This window comes from Natrix helvetica (genome assembly GCF_964273705.1).
Source record: "Natrix helvetica genome assembly, chromosome: 5".
Classification (NCBI taxonomy): Eukaryota; Metazoa; Chordata; class Lepidosauria; order Squamata; family Natricidae; genus Natrix; species Natrix helvetica.
Window position 1 is genome coordinate 141,836,183 of NC_138551.1, and position 22,342 is coordinate 141,858,524.

Sequence of the window (22,342 nt, forward strand, 5' to 3'; positions counted from 1 at the left end):
GGCCCAACCGTAGCTTCAATTTTTAATCCTCCTGACCGGCATTTTAAATGTTAAGGGGTTGTCCTTTTTACCTGTTTTAATTTTTATTATCACTGTACAGACCCTATATTTAATTTGTTTTTAATAAGGGGTATTTAATATTGTTATTGTATATATGGTTTTAGCTTTTGTCTGTACACCGCCCTGAGTCCCCTCGGGGAGAGGGGCGGTCTATAAATTCAATAAATGAAATGAAATGGAATGAAATGAAATGAAAAGAATAATGCAAGATCAGGGCAAAGAGTCATATACTTAGCATTCTGCTACTCTAAAGGAGCTGATCAGTACAGATCATAATTGTAAGAGCACCATCCATTGTGTATTCCAGTAATTGGTACTGAAATACATGCTGCATTTGTTCAGAAGCATAATATAACTGATTCACAGTACTCTCATTTCTTCTTGTGGATGCAGATTATATAGCTTAATTTTATACTGTGTGAAAAAATACCAACGTTTATTGCTACTAAAACTTTCACTATGCTTATTGGGCAATCTTGGCACTCACACTATGAGAGAAAAATAGACTCTATCAAGCTATTTTCTCTGCACATATTTTAGACATCTCAACTATATCAGATCCTGCTCACTTTTTTGAACCTAAAAACTGCATACTGCTACCTTCTCAAGAACTCAGCCTTAGGGGTTACTAAGAATATCAATCCTTGTGTATTCTTACACATTAACCTCCTTCAATCTAAAAAACACTCCTCCCTCCAAAAAAAATCCCTGTTGGAAGATACTGTATGTGCATGTCTTTGTATATACACAAAGAGACTCAATGATTCTACTGCTCAATGAAGTTGTTGTTGTTGTTACTTGCGACCCCATGGGCAATGCTCCTCCAGGCCTTCCTGTTCTCTACCATCCTCTGGAGTCCATTTAAGCTCAAGCCGACTGCTTCAGTGACTCCATCCAGCCACCTCATTCTCTGTCGTCCCCTTCTTCTTTTGCCCTCAATCTTTCCCAGCATTAGGCTCTTCTCCAGTGAGTTCTTCCTTCTCATTAGGTGGCCAAAGTATTTGAATTTCGCCTTCAGAATCTGGCCTTCTAAAGAGCAGTCAGGGTGGATCTCCTCTAGCACTGACTGAGGAAGGGTCTAGAATTATTATTTGTGTTTAAGAAAATATACTTTTTTCATAATCCTTGAGCTAATAAAACTTAGAGACCATTCTAGAGGAGTGGAGGTTTTTTTTTACTGTATTATTGTGATGTCTACTCATCAGACATTCTCTTATCTATATTCCTGACATTACTTTCCCCTGGTGTTCCATTTTTTTCAAAGTCAGATTTAATACAGTTTGAGTAATTGCAGATTTTGTACACTATTAAGCAAATTATGTTGCATCATGTAAGAGTTATCAGGGAACGTTGCTTCAGAAAAGCTGGACGAGTGTCCTATGTATATTTAGGAAAATTTACTGTATGATGAGAAATAAGAAATATTCTCATCATTGAGGGAGAATAATTAGTGAGAAGAAAGAAAAGAGATAAGAAATTGGGCACTTGGGGGAAAATCTAAGAAAGGAACCCATTTTCCTGGTTAGGATTTCTTATTGCAGTGTTGCTTTTGTGCATGTCGATAGCTATAAATTTTAGCAATGTTAATGAAAAATAAAATAAAGCAGCAACAAGGCAGAGCTGGGTAAGAAAAAACAAAATAAACTCTGGGGTTTCATTTTGAAGAAAAGGAAGTCATTCTTTACATATAGGTTTATATACTCTGGGTATGCACATGTGTAGCCTAATGACTGCATTAAAAACAATGAAAAAGATACTCTGATTCTTTTATTATTCTATCTTAGTGAACAGCAATTATTTATTGTCCTGTTTACCTTCTACCTCACCTAATATCTTGCAACAGCTTAATGTAGAAAGGCCTATTTTGGATTATGAAGAAATGGATTAAATTCTTTTTGTAATATTTATACTATTTTAAGCATAGATAGATAGATCATGTTGTTTTATGATTTTATATCTTTTGTATTTAAGACAGAACTGGCCGTGCATGGTCTTTTGACATACTCTATCAAACTTGTATGATGATTTCTCCACATTTTTACAGTGTAAGGAGAAATATTTCAAGAATTGATCAAGAATAATGGTGCAATGGCATCATTATTACTATTGAAAATTCCTAACGGGAGGAGGTCCCTAACACTAACTTCTCTTTTGGGTTTAGCTGCAATTTGGGAAGCCAAGGAATCACCAGAGGCATAATTGTGCAATAACATCTGGGAAAGCCTTGGCCACCTTGTTGCCAAGCAAGTGAAACAATAGCAGACTGGAATGTTGTTCTGCTTTTTGAAATAATCGCTAAAGCAGGGGTGTCAAACTGGTGGCCCACAGGCCAGATGTGTCATGCGCAGGATACGCCCAGCTCCGTGAAGGGGGGAAACATTGCGATACATCACATGATGACAATGTGATACCGTGAGTTTGGCACCCATGCTCTAAAGCAAATTTTGTTTCATATATTGAATGAAACAAGAACACAAAATTCAGGAGCTTTTTTCTATCCACCAATCATAATATCACAGAAAATAGTATAAGTTTCAATTAAATTACCGTTTTCTTTAGGTAAGGCATCAGACTGACGTTCAACAACTGATGTTCTTTTTCTTGGAGGGGTGAAACAGTTGTTCAAGACACGTGATTGTCTCACAACTTCCTGAGACAAACTGACAGAAACGTTTTTTCAAAAGGAATGTTGACCATGAGCAGTTTTTTAAAAAAAATTCAACTAGTAACACTCTAAACTGCCTAGTAAATTGTCTTTACTTTAGAAAATTAGAGCTAAATGAGAGGTTATGTTGAACTAATTAAATATTTTGATCTATTATGCAAAGATAGACAGTTTCTGGAGGATAAAACCTAAGCATATAATCCTTATACTTTTTAGTTCTTCCAGTTACCAGGATAGTTAGAAAATATCGTATTTTTCGGACTTTAAGATGCACCTTTTTCCCTCAGAAAAGAGGGTGAAAATGTGGGTGCATCTTATAGGTTGAATATAGCATTTTTGATCTCCTGAAACCCCACCCTACTTGCAAAAATTGCTGTGCATAGCCTTTAGGAGGCTTCCAGAGTGCTCCTGGGGGCTGAGGAGGGCAAAAATGAGTGAAAATGGGCAATTTTTTGCTTATTTTCAGTAGGGCCCCCAGCCCCCAAGAGGACTCTATAAGCCTCCTAAAGGCTATATGTGTGCCCTTTTTTGACAAAAAATGGAGCAATTTTTTGGGCAAAATGGGCCATTTTTGCTCATTTTGCCCCACCCCACCCCCCAGCCCCAGGAGCACTCTACAAGCTTCCTAAAGGCTATGCATTGCCCTTTTTGTTAACAAAAAATGGGCCCATTTTTGTGAAAAATGGGTCATTTTGGGGAGGTCTGCAGAGTGCAAACACTTGGTGCGTCTTATACTCTGGTGCATCTTATCCTCCAAAAAAATATGGTAGATCTTTGAACAGTAAGCAGTATAGATTTATATTTTATTAATATTTTACCATAGCAGTAGCAAAATGAATCCTTTGTACAGATTTCTGCCTATAAAGCAAAGAGTCCCTTCGGGGAGAGGGGGCGGTCTAGAAATCAAACAAAATATATATAAATATATATTAAATTTGGATAATAAAAGGAATTCATAGACTCAGAATTCATTTGCAAGTTTTTATCTATTATAGGAGTGGGCAATTGTAGCCTCTTTCTGACCCGTGGACTTCAACTCCCAGAATTCCTGAGCCAACATGGCTAGATCAGGAATTCTGGGAGTTGCAGTCCACAGGTCAGAAAGGGGCCATCCTTGCCCACTCCTAGTCTATTGCATATTAATGATCAGTAATATTTCAATGAAAAACAAGTTCTAACAAGCTGGAAGTCTGCCCACCACTGGATCATATCATAATATACAGTTGTATGCAAGTATTCAACCTAGTGAAACGGAATTGTTTCGTGGATCAGAAGTTGACATAAACATTACATAATAGAACGCTAAATACGCATCTTTCTGATCATTTGAATACACGCTATTTATGTGGGGTTATTTACAGATTTGAAATAAGAAAATAGTGAATATGCAGGTACAGAAGTTTGAATATATTCAGTCAGTCCTTTTAACATCTCTTGATAGAAAAACAACTTCCAAATATTTCTGTAGTTAGCTAAGAAACTTTCTGTTCTTGTTTTTTCATATTTTTTCACTCTTCTTTGTATAGCTTTCCCAGCTCAGAAATATTTTGACTTTTCCTCTAGTACAGGGCACGTCTGTAATATAATAATAGATTTTTAACAATATCCAAATCTGGAGGCTGTTAAGGCCGTTCCAAAACATTTACTTTTTTTTCTGCATAATAACTTCATGGTCAGTTTGGAAGTTTGTTTTTAGATTGTTGTTTTGCTGAAATATCCGACCTCTCTTCTGCTAGCTGTTGGACATTAACTTTAGAACCAACAAAAACCCGAACCCTAAGCCTTAACTAGTGATATCTACATAATAGAATCCACAGTTCACTTCTAAAAACTTCAGTTGACAAACTTTGCAATATTATTGTATTGAGCCCCACAACACATTATTTTGCATAGAGTTATTAGGTTTTGAACAAGTACAAAAATGTATGATTAAAAAAACTGCTCCTCTTTGCTGAAAATGATATTAAGCTACTATAAACATATTATTTATTACCAGCTTGTTTGCAGATATAGTAAATTGCTAACATGATACAAAAGGAAACACAAGAACAATGTTTATTATATTCCATAAGTGCTATAATTAAGTTCCATAATAGATTGCATGCATGCATATCCAAACAACATGCAAACACACAACAGCCCTCCAAATCTAAAATCACAAAGTGTTTTAAAGTTCAGAGAAATGGAGTAAATTGCATTGTATTTATCAAGCTAGAAAGAAGACGATGGTTCAGTGGTTAAAGATGCTGACCTTGCCAGTTGGAAAGCTGAAATTCCTGGTTGCATTTTTTGCCCCTATTAATTAAATAAGCTATTCAGATATCAAGTACTCTAATACATTGGCCACCTAATGACAACAAAGGACTCGCTGGAAAAGAGCCTAATGCTGGGAACGATTGAGGGCAAAAGAAGAAAGGACGACAGAGAATAAGGTGGCTGGATGGAGTCACTGAAGCAGTAGGCATGAGCTTAAATGGACTCCAGAGGATGGAGGAGGACAGGAAGGCCTGGAGGAATGTTGTCTATGGGGTTCCCATTGATGACCGTGAGTTTTCCGGCTTCGTGGGTCAGTGGCAGTGTATTAGAACATGGGTGGAAGAAGTAGCAAGGGAGGTGTCTCACGGACACCCCTTCAATGTATGTTAGATAACTTCAAAGCTGGTTTTTCTAGGGACTATGGAGACCCAGTGGCTACCCCGTTTGAACTAAAAAAAATTCTGTGAATCAGAATGGCTCACCTTCGGCGTAGGGTGGCCAAAAACAGGGTTGGCGAACCCAGAACTCGTGTCAAGAGTTCATCAAATAGTGACGGGTGATGGACACTGGGACCAATTTCCCTATATTGATCAGTGGCAAATTAACATAAAAGAGAGACTCTCTTGGTTAAGCAAGTGTCAGCCAGTTAGAGTCTGTTTGATGAAGTCAGAAAAGGGGGGGGGGAGAAAACCGTAGTGCCAAAGATTCGAACTCAGGTTGATAGGGAGGAATTCCAACGACCCCCCTCCGTATTCTACCCAAGTAAAACCAGTAACTCCCCCTGCAAAAAAAAATGAACCGGTTCCTGTACAGCCAGAAACAGAGAATCAGACAAAATCTAAGGAACCTAAGTCAAAGAAGAAAATAAAGAGAATTGCCTCATGGTCTTCAGCGGGTTCTGAAGATTCTGTGTCAAACCATACTAGAAGTAAAACAAAGACCAGGGGTGTAACTATTGCCCCTCTTAGAGAAATAATTGTATCCGTGTTAAATCAAATGATTGGACCCCCCATCAGAAAAATCAATAACAATACAAGGAGTATCAGGAAATTTGAGTTTAAAGCCTATCTTGAAACCCCTTAAATGTCAGATTGGAAGGGGAACGGTCACTCACCAATTTGTATACATACCAGAGTGTTCGGTGCCTCTCCTGGGACGAGATCTTTTAAATAAACTAAAAGCTACTATCTCATTTGATCAGGAAGGTCAAAAACTAATTGTTCAGCATCCAGTTGAAGAAATGTGGAGACTGCTAGTAATGAAGGATGTTGAAAAAGAGGCAGACTGGAAGTTATTCAATGTAGCTAAACTTTGGGCTGAAGATAATCCCCCAGGTTTTGCTAAAAATGCAATCCCTGTTGAAGTTCAATTAAAACCAAATTCTTGCCTAATAAATGTCCCTCAAAGATACTGTGGTAGATTTGAAGGATGCTTTCTTTACCATTCCCCTGGCCAAACCAAGTCAAGACCTATTTGTCTTTGAATGGACAAACCCTATGAATCGAGTCAGGAGTCAATACACCTGGACTCGCTTACCCCAAGGATTCAAGAACTCCCCAACATGTTTTGGAGAAGCCGGAATTCTGTGTCAGTTCATATATTCCACAATAACCTGAATCAGAGGGGAAATGGGGGGGGGGCCTCCTTGGAACTGGGGAAAGGACGGTGTTGCTGTCTTGGGAGAGAGGAAAGTCCACCCTCTGGACAGAAGAGACCCCTGGTTGGAAAGAGAGGCACAAGAGGCCATCTATCTTAAAACTGAACAGCCCTCTCTCAACAGAGGGGGGGGGCTATGACCCCTCCTCTCTCCTGTCTATGACACCGGGGGGGGGGGGCGTTGGGGTGGCCCAGTCTGTGTGCAAGGAGTCATCCAGGTCTCTGCAGGCTTCCAGAATGGAGAGGATCACTAGGATAGCTTAAGCGCAATGCTGAAAAAACCCAGAAACCCCTGCAGATGATGTAATAATTTAAAAATTCTGGAATGTGCAGGGATGGATAGGTTAATCCTAAGAATCAAAGGAAAAGAAGATTCAGATTATTTCATAACATGGAAACTATTCTATACATGGTTAAAAGACAGGTGTTGAGGTTAGAGGAGGCAGAACTCCTGGCTGACCCACTCTGTGTGTGTGTGTGTGTGTGTGTGTGTGTGTGTGTGTGTGTGTGTGTGAGAGAGAGAGAGAGAGAGAGAGAGAGAGAGAGAGAGAGAATATAAAAGAATAAGAAAGAAAGAAAGTTGGAGAGAGAGATAAGAAGGAAGGAAGGAAGGAAGGAAGGAAGGAAGGAAGGAAGGAAGGAAGGAAGGAAGGAAGGAAGGAAGGGAAAGAAAATAAGTTGGGGAGAGAGAGACAGGAAGGAAGGAAGGAAGGAAGGAAGGAAGGAAGGAAGGAAGGAAGGAAAGAAGGAAAGAAAGAAAAAGGAAGGAAGGAAAGAAAAAGGAAGGAAGGAAATAAAGAAAGAAGGAAGGAAGGAAGGAAGAAAAAGAAAGAAAGAAAGAAAGAAAGAAAGAAAGAAAGAAAGAAAGAAAGAAAGAAAGAAAGAAAGAAGCCCAAAATTTTGGTTGCTAAGAAGAGCATTGTTAAGTGAGTTTCACCACATTTCCCACCCCACCCAGTCACATGGCCGGTAAGCCACTCCCACCCGGTCACATGGCTGGCAAGCCACTCCCACAAAGCAGGCCACACCTACAGAAGAGGCTCCAAAAATTTTTGAAACCCACCACTGTGTCAATGCCTCACCAGCCATAAACCTCACCGCACATCACTGAAGCAGGAGGTCCACAATTTCTAAAGAACAATTAGAAGAATTCAAAGAACTCCTGCTATGTTCTTGGTGAAGAATGGAGGCGAGGCCAGAGTGAATTCTAACAGCCCTTTATTCAATACTGCCTGCGAAGTAGCTGAACTCTCTGGCTGACACCGCTCCTTTTATAGGAAACGGAGCATTTTCCCGCTCCAACGGAGGACCAGAATGAGAACATCAACTGACAACTATACACTATTCATCCTGAAAATGAGACCTCCCCAAATAATAAGCTCAGGCTTTTGAGCCATGGGCTAAAATAAGCCCTCCCCCAAAAAATAAGCCCTCCTCGAAAATATTGCAACGCAGCAGCAGCCATGAGGTGACCATACCCGCCGCCTCTTGTAACCTCAAAACAATAAGACCTCCCCGAAAATAAGGCCAAGCGCTTATTTCAGGGGTCAAAAGAAAATAAGATCCTGTCTTATTTTGGGGAAAACACGGTACACCACATAACAATTCTCACAAAGTGGGATATCCAGGTGCTTTCCTGATTCAAAAGGAGAGAAGCTAAGCTTCAACTGAAAAGGAAAAGCTTGAATAACAAGGACATTGGCCTTCTTCTGTCCTTCAACAAGGTCTCTTGTCTCCAGAGACTGCTGGGGAAGGTCACTCAGAGCTATGGAGTTTGGTGCCACTCTATTTATTCTGTTCTGTTCTGTTCTGTTCTACTCTACTCTACTCTACTCTACTCTACTCTACTCTACTCTACTCTATTGAGCCATGGTGACGCAGTGATTAGAATGCAGTCCTGTAGGCTCCTTCTGCTGACTGCCAGCTGACTGCGATTTGGCAGTTCGAATCTCACCAGGTCAAGGTTGACTCAGCCTTCCATCCTTCCGAGGTGGGTAAAATGAGGACCCAGATTGTTGGGGGCAAGAGGCTGACTCTAAGTGCTATTGCTCTTCTACTCTGCTCCACTCCATTCCACTCCACTCCACTCCATTCCACTCCACTCCACTCCATTCCATTCCATTCCATTCTATTCTACCCTTAGGCATTAAAAAATATCTGGACGACTAGAGTCACTCTCACACCAGAATTCCAGGTTCAGGAACAAGCCAACTGATCAATTCCTGTTTGTCAATCGATTCCTATTGCAACCAATGAACGATCAACTGGGTACCAATCTGGAAAAAAAACCCTCAATGGAAAATGTCCCAAAGGTGCTTTTTCAAGAGGCAAATGAACTTCTCAACCAAAATGCTGGAGATGCGGGTGTTTAGATGCTACCTTTTTTCATGTATGGTGGACTTGCAATAAGGTTAAAGCTTTTGGATAAAAATATGGTGGGTTATGCAGAATGTATTTAAGAAAAGAATACAGTTTACTCCGCAAATGTTTTTATTGGGTATAACTAAGGACTTTACTAAAGGGGAAACAAAATTGGTTTTGTATATGGTCACAGCAGCTAGGTTGTTGATTGCGCAACGTTAGAAAAAAGATTTTTTACCGACAATTGATCAATGGATTCAGAAGGTGGCGGGGTTCGCCGAAATGGCAAAAATTTCAGCTTTTTTAAGAGCTCAGAAGCAGGAGAATTATACACAGGAATGGGTAAAATGGATTGATTATATACAGAATAAATACCAGACTAGGAGGTATTATATAGCCTTTAGGTAAGAATGTTTAGACTGATAGATGATCAGAGTAAATAATACATGGGATGCTTGGAATTGTTAGAGTGGTGTATAGCGGAAGTCAGGGGGGGGTTGAGTGGGAGGCAGTGACGTGCAGTCAGGTGAGGCAAGTGAGGCACAGCCTCACCACTCTCATCATGAAAAAAAAAGTAAAAGGAAAAAGCTGAGCTAGTTGCTGCCTCACCGTGGATGACTCTGCTTAACCTCACTGGTGCTCTCCCTCCCCAAGTGTAGTGACTTCCTCCCCAGGCCCCTATTCATTTCTCTCTCACACACACACAGCTGGATAAAACTATATAAAAATCTAGCCCAGCTTCACTGATTACAAGTTTGAAAAGGCAACATGGCTCCACCTGCAATCAAACTACACTTGGGGAGGGAGAGCACAAGCGAGCACTGAGGAGACCACAGGAGGAGGCAGGAAGCCAGGCAAAGAGCCATGCTGTAGTACACACACTTCCCCCCAGCCTCTTTCTTTTGGAAGGCTCGGCTCAGCTCCCCTCCGGCTTCTCTGCCTCTCCTCTCACCCCAGCCTGCCAGCAGGAGGTGGTGGGTGGGCTTTATTGTGTTCCAGGCATTTCCCACCCAGACAGCAGGCTGCAAGGCACCTGAGGGTAGAACAAGAAGCAATGGGTGGAAATTAATCAAGGAAAGAAGCAACTTAGAACTGAGGAGAAATTTCCTGACAGTTAGAACAATTAATCAGTGGAACAGCTTGCCTCCAGAAGTTGTGAATGCCCCAACACTGGAAGTCTTTAAGATGTTGGATAGCCATTTGTCTGGAATGGTATTGGGTTTCCTGCCTAGGCAGGGGGTTGGACTAGAAGGCCTCCAAGGTCCCTTCCAACTCTACTATTGTATTGTATTGTATTGCATTTGCAATGGTGGAGGTGTTTGGGAAAGGCAGCAGGGGAATGGGGGGGGATGGCAGAGGAGCTGCTTTCAAGCCACTGGAAAAGATATCCAATCCAACTTTTGTGTGTGGAGGGGGGGGTTGTTTGAGAGTGAGTGAAGAGGGAAGGGCTAGGAGAGATAGTCCAATCCAACTTCTGTTTGTGTGTGTGTGTGTGTGTGTGTGTGTGTGTCTGTGTGTGTGTGTGTGTTTGAGAGAGGGGGAGGAAGGGAGAGAGGGAGGAAGGAGGGGAGAAAGAAAGAAGGAGCAAAGGAGAAAAACAAATGCTGTCGCTTTAAATTGGAACTGAGCATGCCTGGCTGTGGAATTCTGGGAGTTGAAGTCCACAAGTCTAAAAATATTTGAAACTCAGCACTGTGTCAGTGCCTCTCCAGTCATAAACCTCACCGCACGTCACTGGTGGGAGGTGGGGGTGGGTTAGGGTGGAGGGTGGGGTAATATATACGCATAATTAAACTAGAAGATGGGATTAATGAAATATTGTTACTTTAAGAGAAACTTATATTATGATTGTTGGGAGGTGAGGGGAGGGGGTACAATATGTGAATGAGTAATCTACTTTAAGACGGGGGGAGGGGAGGGGGTAAAATATTTGGTATAATATCTGAATGAGAAAAAAAAATTGGGGTTGGGGGAGGGGAGGGGGCATACTATCTGTATGTGATTTACATTGTATGGACTCCGAATCTTCTCCTGGCCTTCGTTTTGTGTTTGGGTTTCCATCTCGTGGCCATTTTGAGTATGACAGACTGACAGCACTCATCTCAAAATGTAATATAAATAAGAATAAGTAATAAAAATAATTGCTTCAAAAAAAATCCATGGGAAATTGCGGGACCAATAACAGCCTGCCACCTCATGGCCATTTTGAATATTTCAGGCAGAGGCCAGTGATCAAAAAGTTTAATGTACCATATTTTTCGGAATATAAGACGCACCTTTTTCCCTCAAAAAAGAGGCTGAAAATCTGGGTGCATCTTATACACTGAATACAGCATTTTTTGCCTCCCGAAGCGCCGCCCCCTTCACCAAAATGGCCATGCAGAGCTTTTAGGAGGCTTCCAGAGTGCTCCTGGGGGCTGGGGAGGGCAGAAATGAGCGAAAAACTTTTTTTGCTCAATTTTGCCCCCTCCCAGCCCCCAGGAGCATTCTATAAGCCTCCTAAAGGCAATGCATGCCCTTTTTTAAAAAAAAAAAACCCAGGCCCGTTTTCACAAAAAACAGGCCATTTGGGGGAGGTCTGAAATGGGACAGGGCTGTGGTGGTGAACCTATGGCGTTCATGCCAGAAGTGGCACACAGAGCCCTCTCTGTGGGGATGCAGCCCGGCTCCGTCGTGTTTCACTCAATCAAGGTCTTGTGAAAGAAAAAGATCCCGCAAAGTTGGAACTGATTGAGTGTATTTTTTTCACTCGCGCGCTTCACAATGGGGCTGACGGGATCCCATTTCTCCTCCTGGAGCCCACAATGTGGTGGGATTCAAATTTTTTACTACTGGTTCTCTGGGCGTGGCTTGGTGGGCGTGGTATGGCTTGGTGGGTGTGGTATGGCTTGGTGGGCGTGGTATGGCTTGGTGGGCGTGGTATGGCTTGGTGGGTGTGGCATGATAGGCATGGCAGGGGAAGGATACTGTAAAATCTCCATTCCCTCCCAATCAGCTGGGACTTGGGAAGCAGAGAATAGATTGGGGCGGGGACACCCAGAGGTGGTATTTACTGGTTCTCCGAACTACACAAAATTTCTGCTATTGGTCCGAACCTGCTGAATCCCACCAGTGAATGGAACCCTGCATCGGCTCGGCTCAGCCAAAATAAAGCGGTTGCTTTTCCTGCAGAGCTGCCTGTGTTGTGCTGCCCCACCTCCCCGTCAACCAGCTGAGCTTTGGCAAGCTGCTCCTGGGTTCGTCAGCCTCCAGACGTCATTCCCACCACCCAGCACCAGTTCAGCAGTTCCTCCCCCCCCCCTGGTGGGGAGAGAGAAACAGAGGGAGGCAGAAGGAGGGGGAAGAGAGAGGAGGGAGGGAAAGAGAGAGAGAGAGAGGAACAGGAGGAGGGAGGGAGGGAAAGAGAGAAAAACAGAGAGAGGGAGGGAGGGAAAGAGAGAGAGACAGGGAGGGAGGGAAAGAGAAAAAGAGAAAGGGAGGGAAAGAGAGAGAAAGGGAGGGATGGAAAGAGAGAGAAAAAGAGAGGGAGAGAGGGAAAGAGAGAGAAAGAGAGGGAGGGAGGGAAAGAGAGAGAGAAAGAGAGGGAGGGAAAGAGAGAGAGGGAGAGAAAGAGAGAAGCAGGAGGAGGGAGGGAGGGAAAGAGAGAGAGACAGGGAGGGAGGGAAAGAGAGAAAGAGAAAGGGTGGGAAAGAGAAAGGGAGGGAGGGAGGGAAAGAGAGAGAAAAATAGAGGGAGAGAGGGAAAGAGAGAGAAAGAGAGAGAGGGAGGGAGGGAAAGAGAGAGAGGGAGAGAAAGAAACAGGGGGAGGGAGGGAGGGAAAGAGAGAAAGAGAGGGAGGGAAAGAGAGAGGGGGGAAGGAAAGAGAGAAACAGGGAGGGAGAGAAAGAGAGAGGGAGGGAGGGAAAGAGAAAGAGAGGGAGAGAGAGAGTAACAGGAGGAATGAGGGAGGGAAAGAGAGAGGGGGAGGGCGGGAAAAAAGGAGAGGGAGGAGAGAGAAACAGGGAGGGAGGGAAGGAGAGAGAGAAAGAGAGGGAGGAAGGAAAAGAGATGATATTACAAAAGTTTTTTCTTTTTTATTGTTTGCTAAACGTAATATTTCAAAAGCAGGAAAAAAAAGAAGGGGCATAAAAGTTCCTTTTTCCCGTTTTTCTTAGAACAATCAGCTGAACTCTGCATCATCATTATTTTAGGTAGTGGGACCTCATTATTTGGGTTAAATTGCCGTGTTGGCACTTTGCAATAAATAAATGGGTTTTGGGTTACAGTTTGGGCACTCGATCCCTAAAAGGTTCGCCATCATTGGTACAGGGTGACTTGATCGAGCCAGGGGTTGGACTAGAAGACCTGCAAGGCTCCTTCCAGCTCGATTCTGATTGAGATTGCTTGATGTTACGGCTGTGTGTACAGCAAGAGAGAATCGGTCCGGCTTTTGACACCATCGGGCAGGCTCAAAACAAGAAGCTGTGTTGATTTTGCTCTCTGTCTTGCTTTTGTGGCCAGGTGGAGTTTTCCAGCTCTTTTATTGGAAAGAGAAAATCCCAGCATCTGGAGCAGGAGCTTGCCAGGATCTTCCAACTCTGCTAATCTGTTAATTTTTGTCACGGAGGACGTACAAAGCGATGGGAAAGACAATGTCATGCCTCCGTCAGAGTCTGACTCTGAGATGAAAGACGAACAGCTGACAGGGAGCGAGAGTGGCTCCGTTGACTGTGGAAGAAACCGGGGAAGGGCAAAGTCAGACTGGGCAGAGCAGGAGAGAGGTAGTGTGAAGTTCCCAAGAGCTGACCTAATTAATTTACGAGCCTCGAGACAAAGTTAAAAAAAAATCCATTCATTTATTAGGACTAACATCGTGGCCCGGATTTCTGTGGAGCCTAAACTGGCTTTCGCTTAATTGCGTTTGAATTTTACTCCTCTATCTCCTCCTTTCTATCAGGCGTCACAGATCATATTCGCAAACTAGGTTGTAGAAATATGAGATCCAACTCTGGCCGAAGGTATGCATGGAATCCTTCCTCGAATGCCAAACTGATAATAGTCATGGCAACGCTTTAGAAGTTGACATCCGGCTCCCCTCACTTCCCGAAAGCGATCTGTGTGACACAAAGACAATTTGAGTACAGGTACATAATTTAGGAATGCGTTCCTCCACCAGGCTTGCCTGGATTTTCTGCATGGAATTCCGCTATAAGACGATCAGCCTGGATATTCCTACTTTTTACCCAAGATGCCTCTGATAAGGGGTAGCCCTTCCACTTGATTAAGTATTGGAGTTGTCTCCTGTGCCACCTCGAATCGAGGATTCGTTGAACTTCACAATGGGTTTGGCCCCCTATGACCATAGGGCCCAGGGGCTCCCGGGTAGTAGTCTCAGGGTGGATCCAATCACAGGTTTCAAGAGGCTACTATGAAACGCCGGGTGTATCTTCTCCAACAATCGAGGCAGTTTCAATTGCACTGTGACTGGTTGATGATCTTTACTGTGGGGAATGGTCCCATAAACTTTGGCCCCCATTTCTTGCTAGGCAGCTTTAATCTCAAATATTTTGTGGAGATGTAAACCTTCTCTCCTACCCGGAATGGCTGTTGCGGAGCCTGGTGTTTATCTGCTTGTTTCTTATAGGTTTGTGCCATTTTAGCCAGTGCCTTTTTGACACTTTCCCAGGTTGCTTTTAGCATCAACATCCAATCAGTCAAGCTGACTGAGGAGGGGGAATTCCTTGGATACTCAGGCATTGGGACGAAGTCCATACCGCTCACTATTTTGAACGGCATGAGTCCTTTGTTACTGTGAACAGCATTATTGTACGTGACCTCAGCCAAAGATAAAAGGTCTGCCCAATTGGACTGCTGATAGTTCACGTTTACTGCCCTGCTACTTCACTTCTAGAACTCCTTATCTTGTGTGCCCTGCCAGATTAATTACATCATCTTGCCTTGTTGGATTTATAGTTGGAAGTTTTCTGCTTACAACATTTGGACTGGAGTATTGTCAGCCAAAGGCTGTTACAGGTTTGTGGGCGAGTTTTTTTTTCACCAGGCCGGAGAGTTGAAAGGGACGTTGGGGGCACAGCTGGTGATAATAAAGGGACTCATACCCATTCTCTGGCTGTGTTGCCTTTGTACCACGCCCCGGGTCATCACAATGGCCTTCAATTATGAACCCCAAATGCCTGTCGCTAAGCGAGATAGTTGGTGACTTTTGTCCCGTTTTACAACCTTACTCGCCACCGTTAAGTGAACCACTGCAGTTGGTGAAGTTTGTAACCCGGTTGTGTGAAGTGAACCTGGCTTTCCCCATCGACTTTTCTTGTCAGAAGGTCGTCAAAGGGGATCGCGTCACCCCCTGAGCACTACATGATGGTTTCTAAGCGTCTAAATTTCGTTGACCATGATGGGGATAATGCAAAGTATGGAAAACGGCAAAAAAATCACTGTTTTCATTGCCTTTGCAACTTCAAATGGTCACTAAATGAATTGTTAAGTTGGAAATTTTCTGTATTACCTTATTTAACTATTGCAGAGCTCTCTCCCTCTCTCTTTCTCCCTCTCCCCCTCCCTCTCTTACTCTCCCCATCCTTCTCTCTCCCCCTTTCTCCCTCTCCCCCTCCCTCTCTCTCTTCCCCCTCTCTTTCTCTCCCTTTTTCCCTCTCTCTCCCTCCCTATCTCCCTCCCTCTCTTTCTCTCTCTCCCTCCCACTCCCTCCCTCTCCCTCTTTCTCTCCGTCCTCCAACTCTCCCCCCTCTTACTCTCCCTCCCACTCACCTTCCTTCCCTCTACCTCCCTTTCTCTCCCTCCTTCTCTACCTCTCTCTCCCTCTCAACCTCCCCACCCTCTCTTTATCTCCCTCCATCTATTTCTCTCTCTCCCTCCCTCTCCCTTCCTCCCTCGCTTTCTCTCTGTCCCTCCGACTCTCCCTCCCTCTTTCTCTTCCACTCTCTCTCTCTCTCTGCCCCTTTCTCTCCCTCCCTCCCTCCCTCTCTCTCCCTCTCCTTCCCCTCCAACTTTGGAGAGCTGTTTCTCTTATTCGCAGCCACAGCTGTAACTTTTTTTTAAAACTGCATTTATTTACGCATTGGCCAAACGGATATGCAGGGATGCTCGGCTAAACAATGGCCAAGGAGTCTTTCTTTGCTGGCTAAATGAATGGGACTTCCTTTTTCTTTTCTTTTCTTTTCTTTTTTTGCTTTTCATGTGATATTTGCCCATTCCCAGGCGTCGTTTTCGTAGCAAGGGTTTCCTGCAGAGGGGCCAGGCTGCTGTATGGTGGGCTAAGGTTCCACCATCACCGTGCTGGATGTCACCCGGGCGCCGTACCAGCCCTTCCAGAACACCGTATCCTGACCGCCGTGTTCGAAACGGACGAAGCGCACGCCGGGACCGTAATCGGCGAAGGTGTGAGTGATCTTAAGCCAGGGAGAGAAAAGAGAAAACTCAGAGGAAAGAGCAGAGGATTCAACGCATTGCTCCTGCAGCCCCCTTTTCTCTGCCCAAGGCAGTGGTGGATTCCTACCAAACCATTAGTGGTGTGTTGGACTGGGTCGCTAGAACTGGCAGTGACTCAGGCCTGCCACACACCCCCAAACAGGTTCCCTCGTCATCGTCGCCATTTTGTTTTTTAGTCCTGCGCATGCACAGAACAGTTTTAATTGAACTGCGCGTCCAGCGCGCGCGCGAAATGGCAGTAGTGTTTGGCAGAAACCCACACCTGGCCCAGGAGATGGGGTGGGGAGCAGGGTCCCAGCCCGATTTGGGAACAGGAGCCGGAAAACAAGACTTGGTCAGCCCTTCTCTCTTCCCCCTTTACTTTGTTTTGGGGGGGGGGTTCCCAGGGACAAACCTCAGCCCACTCGCCCTCGTTGTCCTGGGGGACCGCAATGGTTTCGCTCTCAAATTCGGCCACTGTGTCTTCGTTAGCGGACAGCAGCTTCACCTTCAGGTGGTAGAGGCAGCCGGCATCACACCGAGCGGCATACCTGGTGGAGGAATAGAATAGAATACCAGAATAAAGAATAGAACAGAATATCAGAATAAAGAATAGACTAGAATATCAGAATAAAGAATAGAACAGAATATCAGAATAAAGAATAGAATAGAATAGAATAGAATAGAATAGAATAGAATAGAATAGAATAGAATAGAATAGAATAGAATAGAATAGAATAGAATAAAGAATAGAATAGAATATCAGAATAAAGAATAGAATAGAATATCAGAATAAAGAATAGAATAAAAATAGAATAGAATAGAATAAAGAATAGAATATCAATATAAAGAATAGAATAGAATATCACAATAAAGAATAGAATGTCAGTATAAAAAATAGAATAGAATAAAGAATAGAATATCAGTATAAAGAATAGAATAGAATATCAGTATAAAGAATAGAATAGAATATCAGAATAAAGCATAGAATATCCAAATAAAGAACAGAATATCAGTATAAAGAATAGAATAGAATATCAGTATAAAGAATAGAATAGAATATCAGTATAAAGAATAAAATAGAATAGAATATCAGAATAAAGAATAGACTATCCGAATAAAGAATAGAATAGAATATCAGAGTAAAGAATACAATACAATAGAATAAGAAATAGAAATAGAAAGAATAAAAATAGAAAGAACAGAATAGAATAGAATAGAGAATGAATAGAATAAAATAAGGAATAGAAAATAGAAAAAAAGAATAGGATTAGGATTAGGATAGAATAGACTAGAATGGAATAGAATGGAATGGAATAGAATAGAGTAGAGTAGAGTAGAGTAGAGTAGAGTAGAGTAGAGTAGAGTAGAGTAGAATAGAATAGAATAGAATAGAATAGAATAGAATAGAATAGAATACAATAGAATTCTTTATTGGCCAAGTGTGGTTGCACACACAAGGAATTTGTCTTTGGTGCATAAGCTCGCAGTGTACATAAAAAGGAGATACAGTCGTCAAGAATCATAAGGTACAACGCTTAATGATAGTCATAAAGTACAAATAAGCAATCAAATCACACTAGGAAACACTCAATATAAATCATAAGGATACCAACAACAAAGTTACAGTCCTCCAGTCATAAGTGGGAGGAGATCGGTACGATGACAAGATTAATAGTAGTGCAGATTTAGTAAATAGCTTAACAGTGGTGAGAGAATTATTTGTTTAGCAGAGTGATGGCGTTCGGGGGAAAAACTGTTCTTTTTTAAAATAAATATTTTTATTAAACAGTTTTTTTTAAAAAAAAAAAAAAGACAAAATTTCCTTCTGTACAACATTTCCACCTTGGTATAAACCCATTGTAAATGTACTCTTCCTCACCTTATTACAGTTTCTCTTTGTCTATACATATGATACTATTATATACCTTCCTTAATTTACAATCCTTTATTCCATTTATACATACAGAGATTGTTCATCTAAATCTCTACATTGCTAATTTCTAACTCCTGTGTCGTCTTCATTTAGCCTTTCCTTAAGCTCTACATCTGTCCTCTAGCCATTTGTACCACTCATTCCATGCCATATAACCGTGATGGCGAACCTATGGCACGCGTGCCACAGGTGGTATGCGGAGCCATTTGTTAGGGCACGCAAGGCGTTGCCCTGTCAGCTCCAGCGCACATGCGCACACTGGCCAATTGACTTGGGCCTTCTTTTTAGGCCGTTTTTCACCCTCCGGAGGCTTCCTTGAAGCCTCCGGAGCGCGAAAAACCAGCTCTATGGGCAAACCAGAAGTTCAAAAACGGACTTCCGGTTTGCTCGTAGGAACGTGTTTCGCCCTCCGGAGTCTTCAGGAGGCTTCCCTGAAGGCTCCGGAGGGCAAAAAACGACCATACAAGGAAACCGGAAGTCACCATTCCTGAACTTCCGGGTCCCCGATAGGGCCGTTTTTCGCCCTCCAGAGGCTTCAGGGAAGCTCCCGAAGCCTCTGGAGGGCCTCCGGGGGGGGGGCTGTTTTCACCCTACCCAGGCTCCTAGAAAGGTGGGGGGGAGGCTTGTGCGCGTGTGCATAGCATTATGGGTGTGGCACGCCCGCGCATGAATCCCCGGCGCTCCCCCCGCTTTTGGCACGGGAGCCAAAAAAAAGGTTATCCATCACTGCCATATAATATTCTGTTTCCTCCTTTTCTTTTATTCCTTTTGTAAATTTGTCCATCTCTGCACACTCGTAACACTTTCATTATAACATTGTTTAGCCGAGTGATGGCATTCGGGAAAAAAACCTGTTCTTGTGTCTACTTGTTCTGGTGTGCAGTGCTCTAAAGCGTCGTTTTGAGAGTAGGAGTTGAGGAAGGGGAATTGGGAGGCAAGGGGTGACCCAGGGAGGAACGTGGGGGGGGGGCTCGGGAACCTCTGGCCACTCACCAGTCCTTCACTACGATTTTGGGCTGGATGGTGTCCATCAGCTCCTCCCAGTAGCCTTCAGCTTGCAGGTCGATGATTTGGGATTTGCTGCACCAGCTAAGTGGCAAAAGAGTCACGTGAAAAAGGATCAAACCTGTTGCTTCCTGCTGTGGTATTTATTCTGTATGTAATCAATCCATTTTACCCATTTCTGTGTATAATTCTCCTGCTTCTGACCTTTTAAGAAAGCTGAGATTTTTGCCATTTCGGCAAACCCCGCCACCTTCTGAGTCCATTGACCAATTGTTGGTAAAAAATCTTTCTTCCAATGTTGCGCAATCAACAGCCTAGCTGCTGTGACCATATACAAAACCAATTTTGTTTCCCCTTTAGTAAAGTCCTTAGTTAAACCCAATGTACTATGTAGCCTTTAGGTAAGAATGTTTAGACTGATAGATGATCAGAGTAAATAATATATGGGATGTTTGGAATTGTTAGAGTGGTGTACAGCGGGGGGTGGGTTTGAGTGGGAGGTGGGGGAGGGTTAGGGTGGAGGGCGGGGCAATATATATGTATAAATAAACTAGAAGATGGGATTAATGAAATATTGTTATTTTAGGAGAAATTTATATGATGAGTTATATATGTTAAATTAGCTTAGAAGATGGGATTAATGTGCTATTGTTATTTTAAGAATAATTTATATTGTGATTGTTGGGAGGAGAGGGGGTACAATATGTGAACGAGTAATTTACTTTAAGACGGGGGGAGGGGAGGGGGCAAAGTATTTGGTATAATATTTGAAAGAGAATTTCTGTGGGGGGGGGGTTGGGGGGAGGGGAGGGGGCATAGTATTTGTATGTGATTTATACTGTATGTTGCTTCCTGGTCTGGCATCCCTTTTCCTTTGTTTTTCTTTTTTTTTTGACCACAAGGACTAGAAACTTGATTTTTTTTAAAAAAAGGAAAGCAAACTGCTTTGGTTTCCCCTTGGGTTCCCGAGCTCTGGGGACATCACGGCATATACACGCCCACCCACCCCCCATCCAGAGCTGCCCAGAAGATGGGCAAAATGGACTTACTCAAAAGAGGACACGAAATAGGTGGGGACTTCCTCCCTGGGGAAATCTTTTCCGAAATCGCCCGGCATCTCTTCCACTTTCCAGCCGTCGCCGCCGTTCTGTAGGTCCTCCCAGTGCTGGAGGCCCTCTGAGACCGAGCAGGAGAGCCTCAAAGGATGCTCACTCTGCCCCAAATTCCAATCCGCAAACAGAGTGGGGCAACGAATTTCCCTCCGCTTGGAGGGAAAGGACCCTCCTGATGCCCTTTGAGGGTCTCTCCTTTGGGGTCCCAGAGAGCTTGGCTTAGGAAAAAGGGCCAAGCGGGGAAAGGGCTGTCCAGATCTGGGTCAGGGGCTGCCCCCCATCCACCCACCAGCTCCCAAGGCTAGGGTTGGTACCTATTTACCTTCTCCATTGGGGTTCTTGACCAAATTCCGCTTCTTCTTATGGAGGAAGTAGAAAGTTTGCCAGCTCTCTGCGCCGTCCACGTCTGCCTCCTTCTCCGCAAAGCCCTCCGCCTGGCATTTCAGCAGCCAGAGAGCCCCTCCATCCACCAGCGCCTTCCACTGGGAGCAAACCAGGCGGCACACCAGCACGAGGTCGAGGGCCGGCAGGCCGGCCAGGATCCGCACCAGGAGGGGCTCTGGAAGGGCATCCTTGAAGGGACGGCAAAAGGAAGGAGTTGACCCACGTCTAGTGGCAATCATGTGCCTTTGTTCCTCGGTTTTTCAGATCCTGCTGACTTGATTTCCCCCTCCTCCTCCTCTCCGTTGCCACTCTAGGAAATCAATCAAGAGAGAATAGAATCTGCCTTCGGAGACAACTTTCTGGCTGATCGAAGTTGCTGACGGGAGATTTTGTTCGGAGACGGGAGATCAAGGGATGGGAGATCCACTTTGCCAAGGCTGCCAAGGGGATGAGTCAGTCTTTCTTGCCCGATGCTCCTCTCCAAAAACCTGCATCTTTCCCTCTGCATCTATCCTGGTCCTGAGCCTGGAAAATCCCTTCCCAAATTCCCTCTTGCAGAGTTCCTGTCCCTGGGGTGGGGTGGGGGGGGCTATCCTAAATCCCCCCCACCCCCATAGCAAGAAGGAGCAAGAAGTTGTGTCCCTTTGGGGAGGGACCCACATGCCTTCTTCTTCTCTGACCCAATCCCTGCCGAAGAGACCTGCAGTTCTGCAAAGCTTGTACAGTTGGGGAGGGGGGCTGAATCCCCCTCCCCCGTGGAAGAATTAAGGGCTTCTTGAGTTTTGGGAGGTTTGAAAGAGGAGGAGGAGGAGGAGGGAGGGAGGGAGATCCCAGGCACTTACCATTGGGGAGGGCGATGCCAGGAGGTGCTAACGGGCAGGCGGGCAAGGATGGCGAGTGAGACAGCAGCCCGGGAGCTTCTGGGGGAGCCGGGCGAGAGACTCCGCCTCCCCTCTGGGGCTGGGCTGGGCTGCTTGTCGCAGGCAAGTAACTCCAACGGGACGCCGGCCAGGCAGAGGGGAGGGGAGAGGGGATGAGGGCACACACACCCCATCTGTGCCAGTGTAACCCCCATTGGCAGGGGTTGGCTAGGAGGAAAGTGGGGGAGAATACGGAGGGGTTTCCCACCACCACTCTTTATTGGGGAAGGGTCTGAGTTGGAAGACCCCCATCTCTTGGCATTAGGAACATGATCCCAGATAAAGTCACAGTCCTGGGATCTCCTCGTGGCCTCCCATCCATGCCCTTCTAAGCAGGTCGGGCCGCCGTTCGCTTTCCGGATGCAGCCAAGACGAGTAGGAACCGATGAAGGACTCCGATGGGAGACCCTCTCCCCAAATCAATGACGCCAGGCAAAAGAAGAGGCGCTCTGCACACGCTCAGAAGCGCTCTTTCAGCGGCGCTGTTGGATGGAGCCGGCCGGATTGCCGGTGGCCCCGGCTCTCTTTGGGGGAGGGGGGGTTCTGAGAGAGAAGGGCGGAA

At 44.4% G+C, this 22,342-nt stretch overlaps 1 protein-coding gene across 1 annotated transcript; it reads right to left on the reverse strand.

Annotated features, from left to right (window-relative positions):
• Nucleotides 1-16,044: 16,044 nt before the first annotated feature.
• LOC309392987 (F-box only protein 2-like) lies at nt 16,045-22,240 on the reverse strand. The gene is made up of 6 exons (XM_081954694.1): nt 21,703-22,240; nt 20,799-21,048; nt 20,414-20,540; nt 19,353-19,448; nt 16,839-16,974; nt 16,045-16,404 (listed from the first exon to the last, which is right to left on the reverse strand). Exons 1-6 carry the CDS (start codon nt 21,703-21,705, stop codon nt 16,270-16,272), a joined length of 747 nt encoding a protein of 248 aa, XP_081810820.1. The 5' UTR covers nt 21,706-22,240; the 3' UTR covers nt 16,045-16,269.
• Between the last annotated feature and the right edge of the window lie 102 nt (nt 22,241-22,342).